This window comes from Aquarana catesbeiana, linkage group LG01, assembly GCF_042186555.1.
Source record: "Aquarana catesbeiana isolate 2022-GZ linkage group LG01, ASM4218655v1, whole genome shotgun sequence".
NCBI classification, from domain to species: Eukaryota; Metazoa; Chordata; class Amphibia; order Anura; family Ranidae; genus Aquarana; species Aquarana catesbeiana.
In genome coordinates this window covers 620,189,434-620,207,273 of record NC_133324.1, presented here as the reverse complement: position 1 = coordinate 620,207,273, position 17,840 = coordinate 620,189,434, and the positions used below count along the sequence as shown (strand labels likewise).

The 17,840-nt window shown below is 41.0% G+C and overlaps 1 protein-coding gene across 1 annotated transcript in view; it reads left to right on the top strand.

Moving 5' to 3' along the window:
- The first annotated feature begins 212 nt into the window (after positions 1 to 212).
- The window catches only part of LOC141108620 (albumin), a 30,813-nt gene continuing 13,185 nt past the window's right edge, over positions 213 to 17,840 (top strand). The window contains exons 1-8 of the mRNA XM_073600399.1: positions 213 to 369; positions 1,023 to 1,086; positions 3,471 to 3,603; positions 6,021 to 6,226; positions 9,057 to 9,189; positions 12,299 to 12,396; positions 15,617 to 15,746; positions 16,843 to 17,051. Coding sequence (XP_073456500.1) covers positions 228 to 369; positions 1,023 to 1,086; positions 3,471 to 3,603; positions 6,021 to 6,226; positions 9,057 to 9,189; positions 12,299 to 12,396; positions 15,617 to 15,746; positions 16,843 to 17,051 — 1,115 coding nt within the window. The 5' untranslated portion in view covers positions 213 to 227. The remainder of the gene's footprint in view (positions 370 to 1,022; positions 1,087 to 3,470; positions 3,604 to 6,020; positions 6,227 to 9,056; positions 9,190 to 12,298; positions 12,397 to 15,616; positions 15,747 to 16,842; positions 17,052 to 17,840) is intronic.

The window sequence follows — 17,840 nt, the reverse complement described above, 5'->3', positions numbered from 1 at the left end:
ACCTTTTGTTCGTAGTTTCACAGCCTAATCATCAAACACTGACATCAGTAAAATTATAACTGATCTACAAGGTCTTTCAAAAAATTTGTTGCCAATGCAAGCCCACTTTACAACTGATTCAGTATTGTGTTTTGCCATTCTTTGCGTTCTAGAGACGAGCCAAATTTAAATTAATTATAAAGCCAGTCTGGTTAATTATTTCTAAATAGGATGCAAAAATGGTATAAATGTCTGCCTTTCCCTTAGCTGATTTAGGCTTCCAAGGGACCCTCCAAAAAACATTTGCCACCATGAAGTGGGCCACTCTGATTTGTCTGTTGATTTTCACCATCGCAACTGAGTCAAGACACCTACAAAAGCGACATCATGGTAAGCAAGAATTTTTAGAACAGCAATTTTTATGCGCATACGCTAAGTAAGTTTGTGTGTTTTTCTACCTGTTTCTTCTTTTAATAACTGAGGAAAAGAAGGTCTGTTGGGCACACATAAAAGCTTAATGCCTCAATAAAATCAAATCTCTGTGTTTTTACGTATAATAGTTGTACTCAGAAGGACATGTATTATTGAATGGACACTGATGAGGTTGTGAATGGGGGGAAACTCTGAGTGCTGGGATTATATAATGAACGCTGGGAATATATCATTTGTATCTGTGTTTTTATGTCCATAATATTGATGAAGGGACAGGTAAAAATTGGGAATGCAATATATTGATCTGCCATTTTTATCTTTTGGCTTTGTGCTGTCAAGATGGCACATCCCTCATTTTACAAAGATCAATCATCTTTTATAAGTTCCCCTAACTGAACTGTGTCCCCTTACCTTCTGGTCTAGTGACAGCTATAATGTAAACAGGAAGTGAGGGTGAATCTGCCCAACAAGGACACAACAGCAATAAAGATCTGACACACGTTTGTAGAATATCACTACTTTAATGAAAAGAAATGTTCTGGAGTTACATTTTATGTGACTGCTGTGCTTATGTGTTTCCTATTTATTACATGTTTTTATCTGTTTTTTAGAACAACATACACGGCTAATTAACGATATTATAAAGGCAGTAGGAAAACCAGTTGTTGAAAAATTGTAAGTATTCTAATTATACAATATGTTTTGTTGTTCTGTAAACACTCTGAAAGTTGCATGAAGTGCAAACTTCTAGATAAAACTGCTTTCAAAATATTAAAGTAAAACTACAGGCAAAACTTTTTTCTTTATTTTGGATTGAGGGAGTGAGGATTATAACTCCTGTTGGCCATCTGTGCCCCATTGGGGAGATTTACCTTCACTTCCTGTCCCATATCCAAAACAGGAAGTGAGAGGAAATTCCTCCAAATTAAGGTAATCCCTTGGGGACCCCTAGCCCATCAGAACTAGCGTCCCCATTGAAAGATTTCCCTTCTATTACCACTACAAAATTTGAGATTTTCTTTTACTTTCACTTTCAGTGCTAACGGTAAACATGATAGATAGTGGATGAACCTCGCTAATGGGGGCACAGACAGCAATAAAAACTCACAGGTGTTTTAATCCCTCTCCATTCTGTCAAAAACTAAAGTAAATCTTTTACTTTTAGTTATACTTTAAGGCTTGGTCATTATTATCATGCAAAGAGAAATGAAAAAGCGATGATTTCTAACAGATTTTTTTTTCACTTCCTCATTACTCTTTTGTTGCCTGACATTGTATGTCTAAATAAGGTTGAACTAAAAAAATTGTAGGCAAGGAAGGAGTTAGTGTTCTAGTAGAAACACATAGGGCGGCACAGTGGTGTAGTGGGTAGCACTCTTGCCTAGCAGTAAAAAGGGTCGCTGGTTCAAATCCCAACCATGACACTACCAGTCTGGAGTTTGCATGTTCTCCCTGTGCTTGCGTGGGTTTTCTCCGGGTACTCCGGTTTCCTCCCACACTCCAAAGACATGCCGGTAGGTTAATTGGCTTCTGTCTAAATAGGCCCTAGTATATGAATGTGAGTTAGGGACCTTAGATTGTAAGCTCCTTGAGGGCAAGGACTGATGTGAATGTAAAATGTATATGTAAAGCGCTGCGTAAATTGACAGCGCTATATAGGATATAGGATTATTATTTTTGCAAATAGATATCGGATTATTATTATTAATCATTTCTATAGTGTAATCATCTCCCATAAACATACAAAAAGTACCAGACAATACAAATGCATAATACGTTTCCATCAATTGTATGTAAATCTGTATATGAAAACATACATAATTAAGCTATAGCAGGATGCAGTAAGCAGAACAAACAAATGTAAATTGCAATATTTCCTAAATATTTTATTTATTATTAATTGGATGCAGCCATTTTCAGGCATTAGTGATTCTTATTATCCTTCTGACAGGGGCGTTGCTAGGCCTACTAAAGATATGGAAGTAAAGAAAGTCATACGCTTGGGCGGGCATACACATGTATATAATAAAAATGTGTGTGTGTGTGTGTGTATATATATATATATATATATATATATATATATATATACACAAGAGGTGATGTAGAAGCTGCGGACATGGTACAGGAAATGTCAGAGGCTGCGGGCATGGTACATGGGATGTCAGAGGCTGCGGGCATGGTACAAGAGATGTCAGAGGCTGCGGGCATGGTACAGACCACCCCCCTCCATCAGTACAGACCCCCCCTCAGTACAGACCACCCCTCCCTTAGTATAGACCTCCCCCATCAGTATAGACACCCCCTCAGTGCAGCCACCCCCCCTCAGTGCAGACCCCCCCATCAGTATAGACCCTCCTCAGTGCAGACCCCCATCATTATAGACACCCCCCTTCAGTGCAGACCCCCCATCAGTATAGGCTCCCCTCTCCCCTCCAATAGTCCCCTGCACATGTCCACCTACATACTGTATAGGAAAAATGTACAGACCTCAGAACAGCGCTGACGGATATACTGTACACAGTGGTGTGTCCCTCGTGATCCTCCTGTGTGGATGTAAACAGAGAGGAAGGGAAGGCAGCCCCCACCCCCCCCAGCGACACCACTGCCTCGGGCTCCCACTGTGTCACTCAGGTTACGTGACATCATGGGTTGCTAGACCCTGGGTGGCTCTAGAAACCAGTGCAGTGGCAGAACAAAAGTAAAATGGCTGAGATGTTAGTTATCTGCACGGCGCCCACATCTGCCACTGATGGCATCGCTTTCCCCAGTGAGAGACTCGGGGCTATGGGCCCCAGATTCGGGGCTATAGCCCCAATAGCCACCCCCTAGCAACGCCTCTGCCTTCTGATATGGTGAGGGTAACTGGTGTCTGAATGATGGTGGACATTGCCGGTATTCTTAGAAAAAAGTGTCAGAAAGAATTCAGGGCTTTGTGTACAAGGTCTCTTTAGCTTAGTGGCTCCATGACATATCCCTGTTTAAAACGAAATTTTAAAGAAATATGTTGCAACACAATGATTAGAATAAATATGTATTTACTATGCTGCTATGTCTTACAGATTGTTGGTGATGCTGGCACAGGATTTTGAAAAATGCTCACTGGATGAACACCTGAGAGTCCATGCAAAAATTATGGAGACTGTTGATAACTGCGAAAAACATCCAGAGGAAGCTATTTGTAAAAAACCAGCGGTATGCTCTCCTTGGCACTTTCCCAGCAAGCTTTACATGATAATATAACAGCAGAACTTTTTAAGTTGCAGTGGTGCAGAATGCAGGAAACAAAAGTATGTAACACACAGGGGTTAAAAGTGCATAGCACAGTGTGTAAGGGTCAGGAATACATAGCGTACAGGCCGATATACACAGTAGAACCAATAATGACCCCCTCCTTTGAGTACAAATTCCCCCCAGTACAAATCCTCCCCTAAATCCCCCCAGTACAAATCTTTCCCCCAAAAATCCCTCCCAGTACAGAGCTCTTTTTCTGTAAATCACGCTAAATAAAGGATCCCCCCCAAGTTCCTTTTATTATAGAACTCCCCACCAATACAGACCTCTCTCTCCCCAGTGCAGACCTTTTTCTCAGCAGTACAAACCTCTCTTCCCCCAGTACAGACCACAAGAGACCCCTGCCCCGAAGTTCACTTACCAGATCTCAGATACAATTACAGGACACAGTGAGGGGGTAGTCCTTGGCAGTGTCAGAGTTGAGGAGGAGCTTCCAGGGGCCACGGCTCTGTACATTCGCTGTGCCTGAGGTTTGAATAAGCCAATGTCTGCAGATGGTGAAACATAAAAAAAAAAAAAGTCAGGTGGTCACAGCGCCAGAGCCTTGAGCTAGCGACACCACTGCACCACTGGGCAGCTGAAGACAACTTTGGAGATGTTTGTTTTACCAGGGACAGACCCTTCAAAATAGGGGCTGCCTCCTGAAAACGGGGATACATATTAACCTTATTTTAAAGTGTAAGCCTAAACTTGGATAGAGTACAGATCATTCTCTGAGTATGAAGGTTGAGAGATCTGTCTCATCTCCCTGCAGCAACAAATCATTGATATAATCAATTTTTTTTTAATTAAATAGTTTCTTACTGTGTTTTTCTGCATTCTTGTAACGTTCGCCATGAGTTCCCAAACCTCTTATTTTTCCTGCTAGCTTCTACCAGTTTTCTAGAATAGACTGTGCACATGTGCGCATGTGTAAAAATTCTGCAAAATGCTCCTGGAATGTCTATTTCACATATCCCAGGAGGCACTTCATGCTATCTTGCCTGCCTATGCATTAGGCCCCGTTAAGTCATCCTGGCCCAGGCCAGGATTTAAGAAAAAAAAATTCAAAAATTTTTAATTTTTTAAATACATTTTTTTGAGTAAATGTCTAAGAAGGAGGGAGGGAAAGTTAGTAGAGGGGACCTTCCTGAAACGAGTAAAGTTTTGCTTTAAGAATGCATATTTGAACAGTATTTTTAAAACCAGAGCCTAGTGTCACTTTTAGTGTGATACTAAATTGGGTTCCTTATATAAAAGCACTGACCCACTAATACTGACATTACACCCTTTAATGATCCAAAACATATTTTCTGTATTTTAGAGGCTTCAGCTACCCATACCTAAAGCACGAGTGGTGGAAATCACTTATTAAACAACAGTCTTGACTGTTTTACACCTAGAGTTGGCTTGCAACATGTGCTTTCTTATGCCCCGTACACACAGTCGGACATTGATCGGACATTCCGACAACAAAATCCTAGGATTTTTTCCGACGGATGTTGGCTCAAACTTTTCTTGCATACACACGGTCACACAAAGTTGTCGGAAAATCCGATCATTCTGAACGCGGTGATGTAAAACACATACGTCGGGACTATAAACGGGGCAGTAGCCAATAGCTTTCATCCCTTTATTTATTCTGAGCATGCGTGGCACTTTGTGCATCGGATTTGTGTACACACGATCGGAAATTTTGAAATCGGATTTTGTTGTCGGAAAATTTTATATCCTGCTCTCAAACTTTGTGTGTCGGAAAATCCGATGGAAAAAGTCAGATGGAGCCCACACACAGTCGGAATTTCCGACAACACGCTCCGATCGCACATTTTCCGTCAGAAAATCCGACCGTGTGTATGGGGCATTATAGTCATTGCAGGGTCAAATTACAACAATTGCCCCCCTTCCCCACCTAACATTAGCCCTCAGCCATGGGCCACATTTCCTTAAAAATCCCCAACCACCTGTGTGTGTTAGACCCCTTTCAGAGCAGCGCGGGCAGATGACAGGTCGGTGTCCACTCAATTTATGCAGGGTGAACACGGACAGAGCCTGCTGTGCTCTATGGGTGGCTGGGAATAAATGGACTCCGCTATCCATTTACACCTGACTGTCATTGAATCCAATCCGCCTAGATGGAGGAGGACGGATCCCCTTTTTTTTTTTTTTTTTAGCGGACCGAATTTAACCAGGGGTAGGCGGGTTCAAACAAACACAAGTCCGTTTACACCTGCCGGTCCATAGGGGTGACTGGACCATCAGGCAAACTTGATTGTACCCTTTGTATGAAAGGGGCTAAAACTGCCTTCTTTAATTGTGTGTGTCTCTTGCCTCTGCAGATGGAACTGTATCATGAAATAGTTTGCAAAGAAGAAGACCTAGACCAGATTTACCCCTGGACTAAAGAGTGTTGTGGCAAAGAGGAGGCAGAGAGGATCAAGTGCTTTCATGACCATAGAGCATATCAAGTTGAGGAATATAAGATACCAAATATTGAAGAATCCTGCAAAGCACATGCAGAGCACCCACAACGTGCCTTTTCTTAGTGAGTTTATTTTAATATTTTATATTTACCAATGGAAAAGCCCAATTGCCCATCACGTGTTATGATTTGTCACTAACTTTTATTTGGAAATGCTTAAAAATATCTTTGTCCTATCAAGGAAGCAAATTATATATCAGGGATATGCGATTAGCAGACCTCCAGCTGTTGTAAAACTACAAGTCCCATCATGCCTCTGCCTCTGGGTGTGATGCTTGTGGCTGTCAAATTCTTGCTATGCCTCATAGGACTTGTAGTTCTGCAACAGCTGGAGGTCCGCTAATTGTATATCCCTGTTATATATGTATGGTGCCATGATTTGACACTAGAAAGGGAAATTTTTAGTACAATTTTCCTAAACGTCCAATTTAAATCTCATACTTTTTTATTTATCTCTTTAGATTTATGTAACCATGTATGTTATGATTTGTGGCTCTTTTTTGTTGTTTTTTTTTCTTTAAAAAAAACCTTTTCTCCTAGGGTTGTCCACCTTTACATTACAGTGGTCTGTGTGGGCTGAGCTGAGTAACAGCTACAACTACCATCACAGTTGTCCTCACACAGACCTCTATTATAGAGAAGGATAGGAGGTGTGTCTGACCATATCTGTGGGAATTACTGAGACTATTGGACAGCACGGTTATATTCAAACTGGGCATGGATGTTTTTTTTTTTCAATTCATTCAGCCACAAGCTGAACAAAAAATTTCTTAGCAGATTCCTCCATCCACACAAGCAAGATGCATGGAGGAATCCCCCTGCTGGAGGATCTCACTGTCAGAATACACTGATCAGCAGCTGGAGCTGATTGGCTGCAGCTGCTGATCGACAAACTATTTCCAGTGTGTCCATTCGACAGAAGTCAATCTAACGATCGACTTCTTTCGAACAAGGAGGTCCACACACAAATTGGAATTCAGCCAGTCCCTTCTGAACAGGCCAAATTTCCATCTATCTATGCCCAGCTTTAGACACTCTGCATAGCTGATGTATTAGGAGGGCAGAGCTATGAAAATTTAGGTTGTTAGTACAGTGTCTGTCTGACTGCAAATTGTTTGTGTCCTGGCCTTTTTTCTTATTTAATATGATTTTTCATTGTGGTGCAGTACTACTTATGACTACTAGGTAGGGACATTTACAAAACAAAATGCAAACTTAAAGAGGTATTAAACCCAAAAACAAAAACAAAAATTTAATTTCAGCTCACCAATTCTTAGATGTGATGACTTCATTAGTTGCCTTTTTTTTCTTTATTTTTTCCTTTTTTTTCACCTGATGATCCATCCAGTGAAGCTAAGTACACATGGGCCGAATATCGGCCTGTATTTGCCGGTTCAACAACAGGTCGTCAGCATGTACAGCTGTCTTCCATCAGAAGTTGGTCTAACAACCGGCTTTTGTCAAAGGGACATGCTGGAAAACCAGCATCTGATCAGCACTGGCAGCCAACGGCTGCCAGTGCTGATTAGTGTGTTCTGGCCGAGAGGTAGTCCCCCTGTCAGAACACAATAGCACAGCGGGGGAAATCGCCACACTAACATTGCTTAAGTTAGTACGGTGACTTCTCAGTCTTTTTTCATTCAGCCTGCTGGGTTGAGCGAAAGAAAAACTTTATGTGTGTACACAGGCTTAGTCCATTATTTTTCAACTTCCTTTAGGTCTGTATTCACACCTATACATTTTTAGTGCTTTTTGCATTTTGCAGATTTGCACTACAGCCCATATAGCATGAGGGTTTATTTACTAAAGGCAAATCCACTTTGCTCTACAGGTGCACTTGATAGTACAGTCGCTGTATATCCAATGGGGACATGCAAGGAAAATAAAACACAGCATTTTTGCTTGTACATGATTGGATGATTCAATCAGCAGAGCTTCCCCTCGTTTCAGATCTACCCCTCAGATTTACAGCGACTGCACTTCCAAGTGCACTTTCAAGTGCACTTGCAGTGTATTTGTAGTGCAGAGTATATTTGCCTTTAGTAAATCAACCCAATGGTTTCCTATAGAAAAGGTTCTGTAGTGCAAATCTGCAAAATGCAAAAAGCACTAAAAATGCATAGGTGTGAATCCAGCCTAATAGACCAAGCTGTCCAGACAAAGTAGCAGTTAGAGAGTTGAGACAAATTGTTTACTACTAAGAGGGGTGCTTACAATGGTCAGCTTTTATTAATTTATGTAAAACCTTTATCACAAAAGGAAAAAAAAACTGCATTATATGACATCTTTACTGGCCCCTACCCCATCCTGAATCATCCTCCTGTGTGCCCGCAGCAGCTATCGGTGGTAGAGGGCGCGAGGCCAGCAATGCTGCAGGGAAAAGGTGCGCACGGGGGGCCCAGAAAGCAGGAGGATGGGGATGTGGATGTTAGAACTGATCCCCTTGCAGAAGAGGATCGGTGTCTGCAGTAAGGCAGTACAGGTGGCTGTCCTTCTCAGCAGGTGCCCGGGCCCCCCTTTTTGAACTGATGGGGCCTGGGCCCAGTACAAGAGGACTGGCTGTACTGCCTTATCAGCGGCTCTTCAAACATACATTACCTATGCAGGGAAGTTTGGAAAAAAATAGAGCTTCTGCACTTGGCTGGACAACAGGTTCAGCTCACTTTGCTTTGCTTCATACATTAGTAAATCGGACTAGCAGGATTTACTCTTCTTGCATTTTTATGTGACTTTAGAATTCATCTATCACCGACTTGATCATAGTAAAGTCTTACTTGACTGCTCTTTGCACTGCTGTACTAACCAGTAACCAAGACCCTATATGTTTGTGTGGCATTATGCTTAGTACAGTCATTCAGGATTTGTAATAATCCTATTTTTCTTTACATTTTAGCTATATCATCAACATTGCAAAAAGACATCCAGAACTCTATCCACCAGCTGTTCTGGGTTTTGCTATACAATACAATCAAATCTCTACTGAATGTTGTGCTGCAGAAGATAAAGCCAAGTGCTTTTCTGAACGGGTATGCTATAAAACTTCTTGAAATTAAACATTGTTATTGCACATGTAGGCTTCGTTCATATTGGGCGATTACATCCGGGTCCTGCGCAGGGCTGTGTTTACCTGCACAGAAGTTGCTGCATACCCATGCAGGTAGTCCCATTCATGTCTATTGAGACTCAGCGTCTGCATGAACAATATGACATCTGTGTGGGTGTGGGTCTCTGAATGCACCCGCGCGGCTGTCACATAGGGAGCAGCGGCTGTGTCCGTGCAGCGCCCCAATAGACAGCTATGAGTCTACCAGCATGGACAAAGCTGCTGTGTCCCAATTTGACGTCTGTGTGGGTCCCTGAATCCACCCGCATGGTTGTCACATAGGGAGCAGCGGCTGTGTCCGTGCAGCGCCCCAATAGACAGCTATGGGTCTACCGGCATGGACACAGCTGCTGTGTCCCAATTTGACATCTGTGTGGGTCCCTGAATCCACCCGCACGGTTGTCACATAGGGAACAGCGGCTATGTCTGTGCAGCTGCTGCCTCCCAATAGACAGCTATAGTGTATCAGCACATGGATGCACGCAACACCTGCGCATCCCCGTGCCGGTAAAGCACAGCCCTGCACAGGACATGGATGTAATGGCCCTGTGTGAACTAGGCCTTAAAGTGTATGTCTGAGAACATATGTAGTACATTTCTGAATTATATACACTATTTGCCATGTTTTATCATTTTAAAAAAATGCATCAAGTACAGAAAATGGCTTGCTGATTGCCAGAAACCCAGTGATCTTCTGACATCTTGTTATTGGCTGACAGCGCAATGCTTCTGCTGCATTGAAATCAGTGGCACTGTTGTCAGTCCTGCCCAATTCTCTTCTGCTGGATTACTGAACTCCAGTAGTCCACAGGCAGGTCAGATAGCACTGATTAGGATTTGAGTCTAACAGAGGCCTAATGCCGGCCATACACGGTTCGAATTTCGTAAGAATTTTCTTTCGAAAATCGTATGAAAGAATTTTCATATGAATTTTGCACCATTAGTGGGCTGCAACAACGGCCGATTTTAGTGTAGCAATCAAATTTTAGGAATGGGGCATGTTGGAAATTTTTTGAAAAACGAACGATTTTCTAATCAATGATGGGAGAATCATGCGAGAAATGTAATAAGAAAAGAAAATTTATGGAGAGAAAAGAAGATTCCCGGCCACAAAAATTCTTTTCTGTAGCAACATGGTGAAATTGAAGGCTTGGTCGGCCGAATTTTGAAAATCAATGATGGCATCATCGGATCACAAAAAAAACGAACATTCTGATTTTGAAAAGAAAATTTGTTCGAAATTCAACCGTGTATGGCCTGCATTAGGCTGTCAGCTGCAACAGAACGTTAGCAGCTCCCATTCTATGTGATTCATTCATCCATAGGTGCAAACTGCTCTAAACCTTAGTACTATTCGTGTCTACTGTGCTTCCCAGATGCCTGCATTTAGATGTACCTAATTTAAAGTGGTTGTAAACCCTTACATATACCCAATGAAGTGAATAGACTGATACACAGTGATGAAACACATCCTACATAAGTTGTACCTGTTTATCTGCAGCCATCTCTTTTCTACAGCCATTCAAAGGTAGAGCTTTAGAAGACAGGGCAGGACAGGGTAGGGATCTGATATCACACACTGCACAGCACAGAGAGGAGAGCTGAGTGTACTCTAAGACCTGAGTGGTGGGAATGGTGGTGGGAATGGACACACCCGCCTCTACACAGTCTCACAGGGAAATATGCACAGCTGAGGCTGCCAATCACCTGCTGTGTGCTAAAGGAGAGGGGGGCAGGGCCTTGGCATCACATACCGCCCAACTTTTTGAGAAAGGAATGAGGGACATCTATTAGCAAAAGTATGTATGCATAGGACACACCCCCTGTCACGCCCTCTTAAAGGAGAATTATAAAAAAATGATTAGTTAAACCCACAAGTGCTTTTTTTAGCACTATTATTCCTTTATATTGGCTTTTGACATTTACAAGTGCAGCAATTTAGAAATTGAATGAAAGGTTTAGTGAAACCTGTGCACTGCTAAACCTGTGAAAGGTTTAGCAGTGCAGGGAAACACGTTTTGATAGATAAGCAGTGCATTTTATATACATCTATATAGATCAGACCAAAATGAGAGACAAATGAGGAGGAAAGAGGGACATTGCTCCAAATCAGGGACAGATGGGAGCTATGACATCAGCATAAACTGTCAGAGGTGACTCATGCAGATAGTAGAGAAAGGAGAGAGCAGACAGGAACCATACTAAGTGCTATAGATTGAGGCAAGTACACATGATAGAATGATATGCTTTGTTCATTTTTTCTTTCAGAGGTTTAAAACTACTTTGCATTTAGACATGTTTAGTCCCATTTACATGCATTTGCATGTGATTAGCCACATTTGGAGTGTTGTCTATTCAGATCAGACATACAGAATTCTATTATCAGTAAACACAGCTAATCTGAACTCACCTGAATGCACATAAAAGCACAGTTTGAATGGCCAATTAAAAAATCATTACACGCATTTACTGTATATGCATTTAGAAAAGTCCTCCGAATTATATAAATGCAGGTTTGACACTGAATGAGGCTATAATGTATAATAGGTTTTATTACTTCAAAAGAAAAACTATTATAAGTGAATCTACAAAGGTTTGGAGACAATTTCATTTTTTTTTTAACACCTATTCGTTTTTAAATTGACGTTTTAAATGTTTCATTTTTCTATACGTATATAATCGATTCACATATAAACATTTAATACATGGCAAGTGACTGCCAGAACCCAATGAGTTAGCTGTAGACAGCCTGGCAGTAGATTCCGTTTTCTCACACTTTGATTAAAACCTCGGGCAGAGACATCCGATAAGGGATGAGTCACTGCAAAGGCTCATTCATCTTTGTGCAAAAGTTTCAGCTTGAGCTAGGCAGCACTGTAAACAACATATAAATACAAGCAGTGGATATAGTATACAATATGCAAACATAGACCTTCTGCTATTTCTTTATGTGTCTTCTTTGTACTTGTATTTGCGTATTTATATATATATATATATATATATATATATATTAACAATGCTTTCTTTTGCAGATGCCTCAGGTAAAAAAATTAACAGACTTTCTTGAAGATAAACAGAAGCAGAAATGTCGTATTATTAGAGAATTTCCAGATATAGTTTTTAAAGGACTGTAAGTATCTATCCCCAATCCTGTAAATATATGTAGGGGAAATGTGGAGAGCTTTATTTTTACCTTTAACCCCTTCCTGCTCGCTCACTCCAGCATCCCGTCATCTGGACTATTAAGCCAGGAGGGGTTTGAAGGCCTTCCTAATCATGTGACCAATGTCATTGGCTGTCACTGTGGTGATATGATCGGGAGTCCTGCTGACTCCCGATCATTAGTACAGACTGAGAGTTGTCTTTGACAGCTTGATCCCTGTGCTGGGAGCATACAGTGATTGCGCTTTCAGCACAGACATCTATGCTGTCCATAGGCGCATATGTACGTCATGCAGGCGTTAATGCCCATCCTTGCCCCGCTGCACATATAACTATATACCTGCCAGAGTACCTTTAGCACTATTTTACTATAAATATACCCCGACTTGTATTTTTTGGTTGGGGGAAGGGGGCAGCAAGCAGCTGACCTTGCTAGCTGAGCAACAACAGCACAGATCGGAATGGGACCAAGTGTTTCATGCACTTGGTCCCCCGTGGGGTTCACAAATGATTTTTAAGTTAAGGTGATATTTCTTCCATAAAATCCCTGTCAGGTTATTTCTTGCTATCTGTGTCTAACTGTGAAGATTTACCTTCAGTTCCTGTCCTGGAGACGCAACAGGAAGTGAGAGGAAATTTCTCCAAAGTGAAGGGAATTTCCCCCTCAGATAGTTGTCACAGAAACATTTGTCCCCATTTTAAAATGTACCTTTGCCTCTTGTTTTGGTAAACATTCTGGGTTTCCCATCACTTTCATGCATGACAAATAGAAGCAATGATGCTGATTTACTAAATGAGATTGATGATTTTTACTCAATAATTATGGGAATATTAACTTCAGCTATCCAATCACAGTGAAAAGCAAATTCCTGTTTACCTATTTTATCTGCACACAATTGGATAAATGAAGTGAGTATTTACATTTTAGTGTGACAATTCTCAGCTTCTTAAGGGACCATTCACACACCTTTTCAGTGCGGTGCATTGTGCTAACATGCATGTTACTTCAACGCCCAATAAACGCACCCGACCTGCATTGCAGTGCCATTCATTTTTAATGGCACCCCAACAAGCCAAATCAATGCAGTGTTACAGCAATCCACCACACCCTGTTATGCACTACCACACATTGTGGTGCTCTGAGTTGCCAAAAATGGTGCATGTCAGAATTTTTTGGATGTGTTGGTGTGTTGCCAGCCCGCATGAATGGGCTTCCTTAACACAACGCATGTTAATGGGTGAAAAAACGTGCATTAACACAACCAGAGGCAGCTCTAGGCTTTGTGAGGCCTTAGGCAAATCTTAGACATGAGGCCCCACTCGGGATGTGTGTAGGGCCAGTACCGGAGTCAGAGATTCGCGGTGCATGGCAGGAGGGAGGAGCCGGAGGAAAGAAGTACATGGTAGCAACCCACTGACCCTCCGACCTCGGGTAGTGGTCAGTGACAGTCCGCCCCTGGGTGGGGAAAACGATTTGTGGCCCCGGACGCAAGACGGGGACACCGACCGGGGGAAATTCTCTGCAACTCCCACACACGCGTTAGGCATATTAAGCGGCCCCGAGGCCCCTGGGAGTGTGAGGCCTTAGGCGGCCGTCTTATTTGCCTAATTAGAGAGCCGCCTCTGAACACAACGTACTAGGGCATCAAGGTCTGAATGGGTCCTTAGTAAATCATCCTTATTGAATTAACTGAACGGGGAGACATACAACTATTAGGCCTCATGTACACTGCTGCTAGTAAACAGATGTTAAGGAGCAGTTGGGCGTTTTTTTTTTCAGCTGCCCCTGAACTCTCCCCAATGTTATCTTATCAGTACATGTACACAGGTTCGTTTATAGTCGTTTCCAGGCAGTTGAGTTTAGAAGCAATTTTTGGAAAGCAAAAAAATACATTCAGGATGGATGTTCAGAGGATTTGAAACACCAAATGCCTTGTAAATGCGGTAAATCATGTTTAGCCAAGTTTCGTTTACAGGCGTTTTTTTGACTAAAAAACTATTCTAAGCGCAAACGCGGCTAAACACGGCATGTAAATGCGGCACAACAAATGTTTTGAAATGTCGGTTACTATCTGTCAAGTTGCATTGTTCAGGAAAGGTTTCAAAATGTCCCATGTACATTAAGCCTAAAAGCTTAACCTCCCTGGCGGTATTCCCGAGTGTGGCTTGGGGTGAGATTTCAGTACCAAAAGCGGTAACCCTGAGCCACACTCGGGATCGCATCGCAGGATCCATGTACGGGTTACTTACCTTGTCCCCTGGATCCTGCGATGTTCCCCCGCTGTGATCGGCGAGCCGCCGTGTCTCGCTCGATTCACAGTGCCGAGCTCTGTTCCCTGCGAGCATTGCGACGCAGGAGGACGGAGTTCAGCGCCAAATTAAAAAAGTAAAAAACACATTATAGATACAGTATACTGTAATCTTACAAATTACAGCACTGTATCAAATAATTACACATCCCCTTTGTCCCTAGTGGTCTGTCCAGTGTCCTGCATGCAGTTTTATATTATAAATACTGTTCTTTCTGCCTGGAAACTGGTGATTGTCAAAAGCGGTTTTAGAGCAGCTAGAAAACAGTGATAATAAATTAGAATCACTTGCAGAATTGAGCGATAGTGATTTGTGGGGAAATTTGTCATCAAACACTAAAAGAAATGACAGCAACAATTCTGCAACTGAGCAAATTTCAGTGTTTTTGATTTGATTACATTATTGAATAAATGTTATTATTATTATATTATTATTTATTATAACTATTTATAGTTATTTATTATATTATAATTTATGATTTAGTGTTTCAAACTTTATCATACCCGGGATGTCTACTAGACTCTTGTTTGGACAGATTTAAGTGTGTTATTTCTAAGAATTACAGGTCTACAATATAAAACGCCAAATTTCCATGCAAAATAATTGTACCGCTTTCAGCACCTAAAATCCGAAATAATCATACCGCCAGGGAGGTTAACAGGGGCTTCTGACTCCATCAAAAGCAAACAAAAAAAAAAAAAGTTTTGAATTCACATATACTTTAAGATTATTGCACAATATAAACAATATAATAACACAGGAATGAAAGATGTTCTTTTATCAACTATTTCAAAACCCATATTATAGCGTTATATCTGTTTAGGAGAACCAGCCTTTTTTTTTTTCGATGTGGTAATTGCTTTTTTCTCATTTATCAGAACACTAGTTCAAGTCTCCCAAAAGTTTGGTAAGGCAGGGTTTGAAGATGTGAAAAAAGTCACCGAGGAAATTGTACATTTGAATGAAGACTGTTGCAAAGGTGATGCTGTGGAATGTATGATGGAAAGGGTAAGTCTGTCCACCAAATATTTTAAAGTTACCTTCATCACATTTGGGCCTTGTTTACACTTGGGAGGTGGTAAAAACAGGAGGTTGACCTGCGTTATTATCACCCCCTTAGGCTCCAAAGGCAGCCGTTAGGGGGGGTTAATACACATGTTGCGGCAAATATTATTCCCCCTGTTGTGTTGGGTGGGCTGTGCCACTGATTAACGCAACATATTCAAATGGGTGGGGCTGCGCCACATCCTCTAGGCTTACAGTTGTGGAGCAGTATTTCCACAACTGTAAAAAAAAAAAAAAAAAAAAACAGGCATTCAGCAGGCACTACTCCTGCCCTCTTGCCACTCTGTAAAAAGTGACTCAGCTCAAAAAGCTTTTCACAAGTATACATGAGCCTTAAACCTTTTACCTAATACCCAATTTTACAAAGGGGTAGATTTACTAAAACTGGAGAGTGCAAAATCTGGTGCAGCTGTGCATGGTAGCCAATCAGCTTCTAATTTCAGCATATTCAATTTGGCAATGAAACCTGGAAGCTGATTGGTTTCTTTGCAGAGCTGCACCAGATTTTTTACTCTCCAGTTTTAGTAAATAACCCCCAATGAGTAGTAATTTGACATCCGATAACATACCTCCCAACTTAATAAGATGGGAATGAGGGACACCTATCAGCAAAAGTATGCAGGCATAGGACACACCCCCTTAAAGGAGAATTGTACAAAAAAACAATATTGGTTAAACCCAAAGTGCTTTTTTTTACCACTTCTATTCCTTTATATTGGCTTTTGGAATTTACAAATGCAGCAATTTAGAAATCAGATGAAAGGTTTAGTGCTGGAAAACACTTTTTGATAGATAAAAAGTGCATTTTATATACAACTCTATAGATCAGACCAAAATGAGGGACAAATGAGGAGGAATGAGGTACAGAGGGACATTTTTTCCAAATCAGGGACAGTCCCTCAAAGTCAGGGACAGTTGGGAGCTATGCTTTAAAGATATATGCCTATATCTGTGAAGTGTAATTTTTTCAATCCATTGTTGACAGGTGTAATCAATGATTATGATGTTATCATACATTTGTATTATAAATCTTTGACAGATGGAAGCCACCGATCATATTTGTGAGGCTAAGGACAAATTATCATCCAAACTAGCTGACTGCTGTGCTAAAAGTATTCTAGAGCGAACACCCTGTCTTCTTGCCCTGCCAAACGATGAATCTGACTTGTCCAAAGAACTGAAAAATTATTATGAAGATGAACGTGTGTGTGAGAACTATAAAAAAGACAAGTTATTATTCCTTGCCCAGTAAGTATGCCTTTTAATGTTTATACAAATTGCCATCATTACGTTGGTTGTCCTCCTATAACCCAAACTCTGAACTCCTGCCTTTTTGTACTCCAATGAGCTGCGGGCTGGAAATTGGAATTGAGCCTTACATAATTTCAGATTTGTCAGTTTAATATTATTTATATTATTCTTAAATTATTTTATTTATTTGTTTTTGGACCATTTAACAGTTTTTGCTTTACCACCATTGACAAAGGATACCAAAAGCATTCTGAGTTTGGGTATCCTTTGTCAAGGGCGTTAAAACAAAAACTGTGTATAAGTATATATTTAAAAATATATACAGTATATAAAACATCAGTTTTAAGACTTTTAACCAGACACTGATAGAGGTCATAAGACTGCTATACAGGCATACCCCACTTTTAAGTACACAATGGGGTTTATTTTCTAAAGCTAGAAAGTGCAAAATCAGGCTCACTTCTGCATAGAAACCAATGCATACTGCTTATGAGAAATGGTATTTAGCAATATATATTTACTAAAATAATTGCATTTCCATGTTCTGTGTACTGTGGGAGACCCGATATAGTGAATGCAGGGTCCTGGGTTTAGAAACACTTTAACTGTTTCTGAGTACCACAAATAAAAAACACTATCTAATTCACTTTTAATATGCAAAAAAAAATCACCCATCCATCTGTGTCTCCATGCTTTATTTTGTTGAGAAATAATACATTTTAACAAACACCCCCCCTTGCTTTTCTAGCCATGGTCATCTTAAGAAAGGGTAGATTATTCATGTAG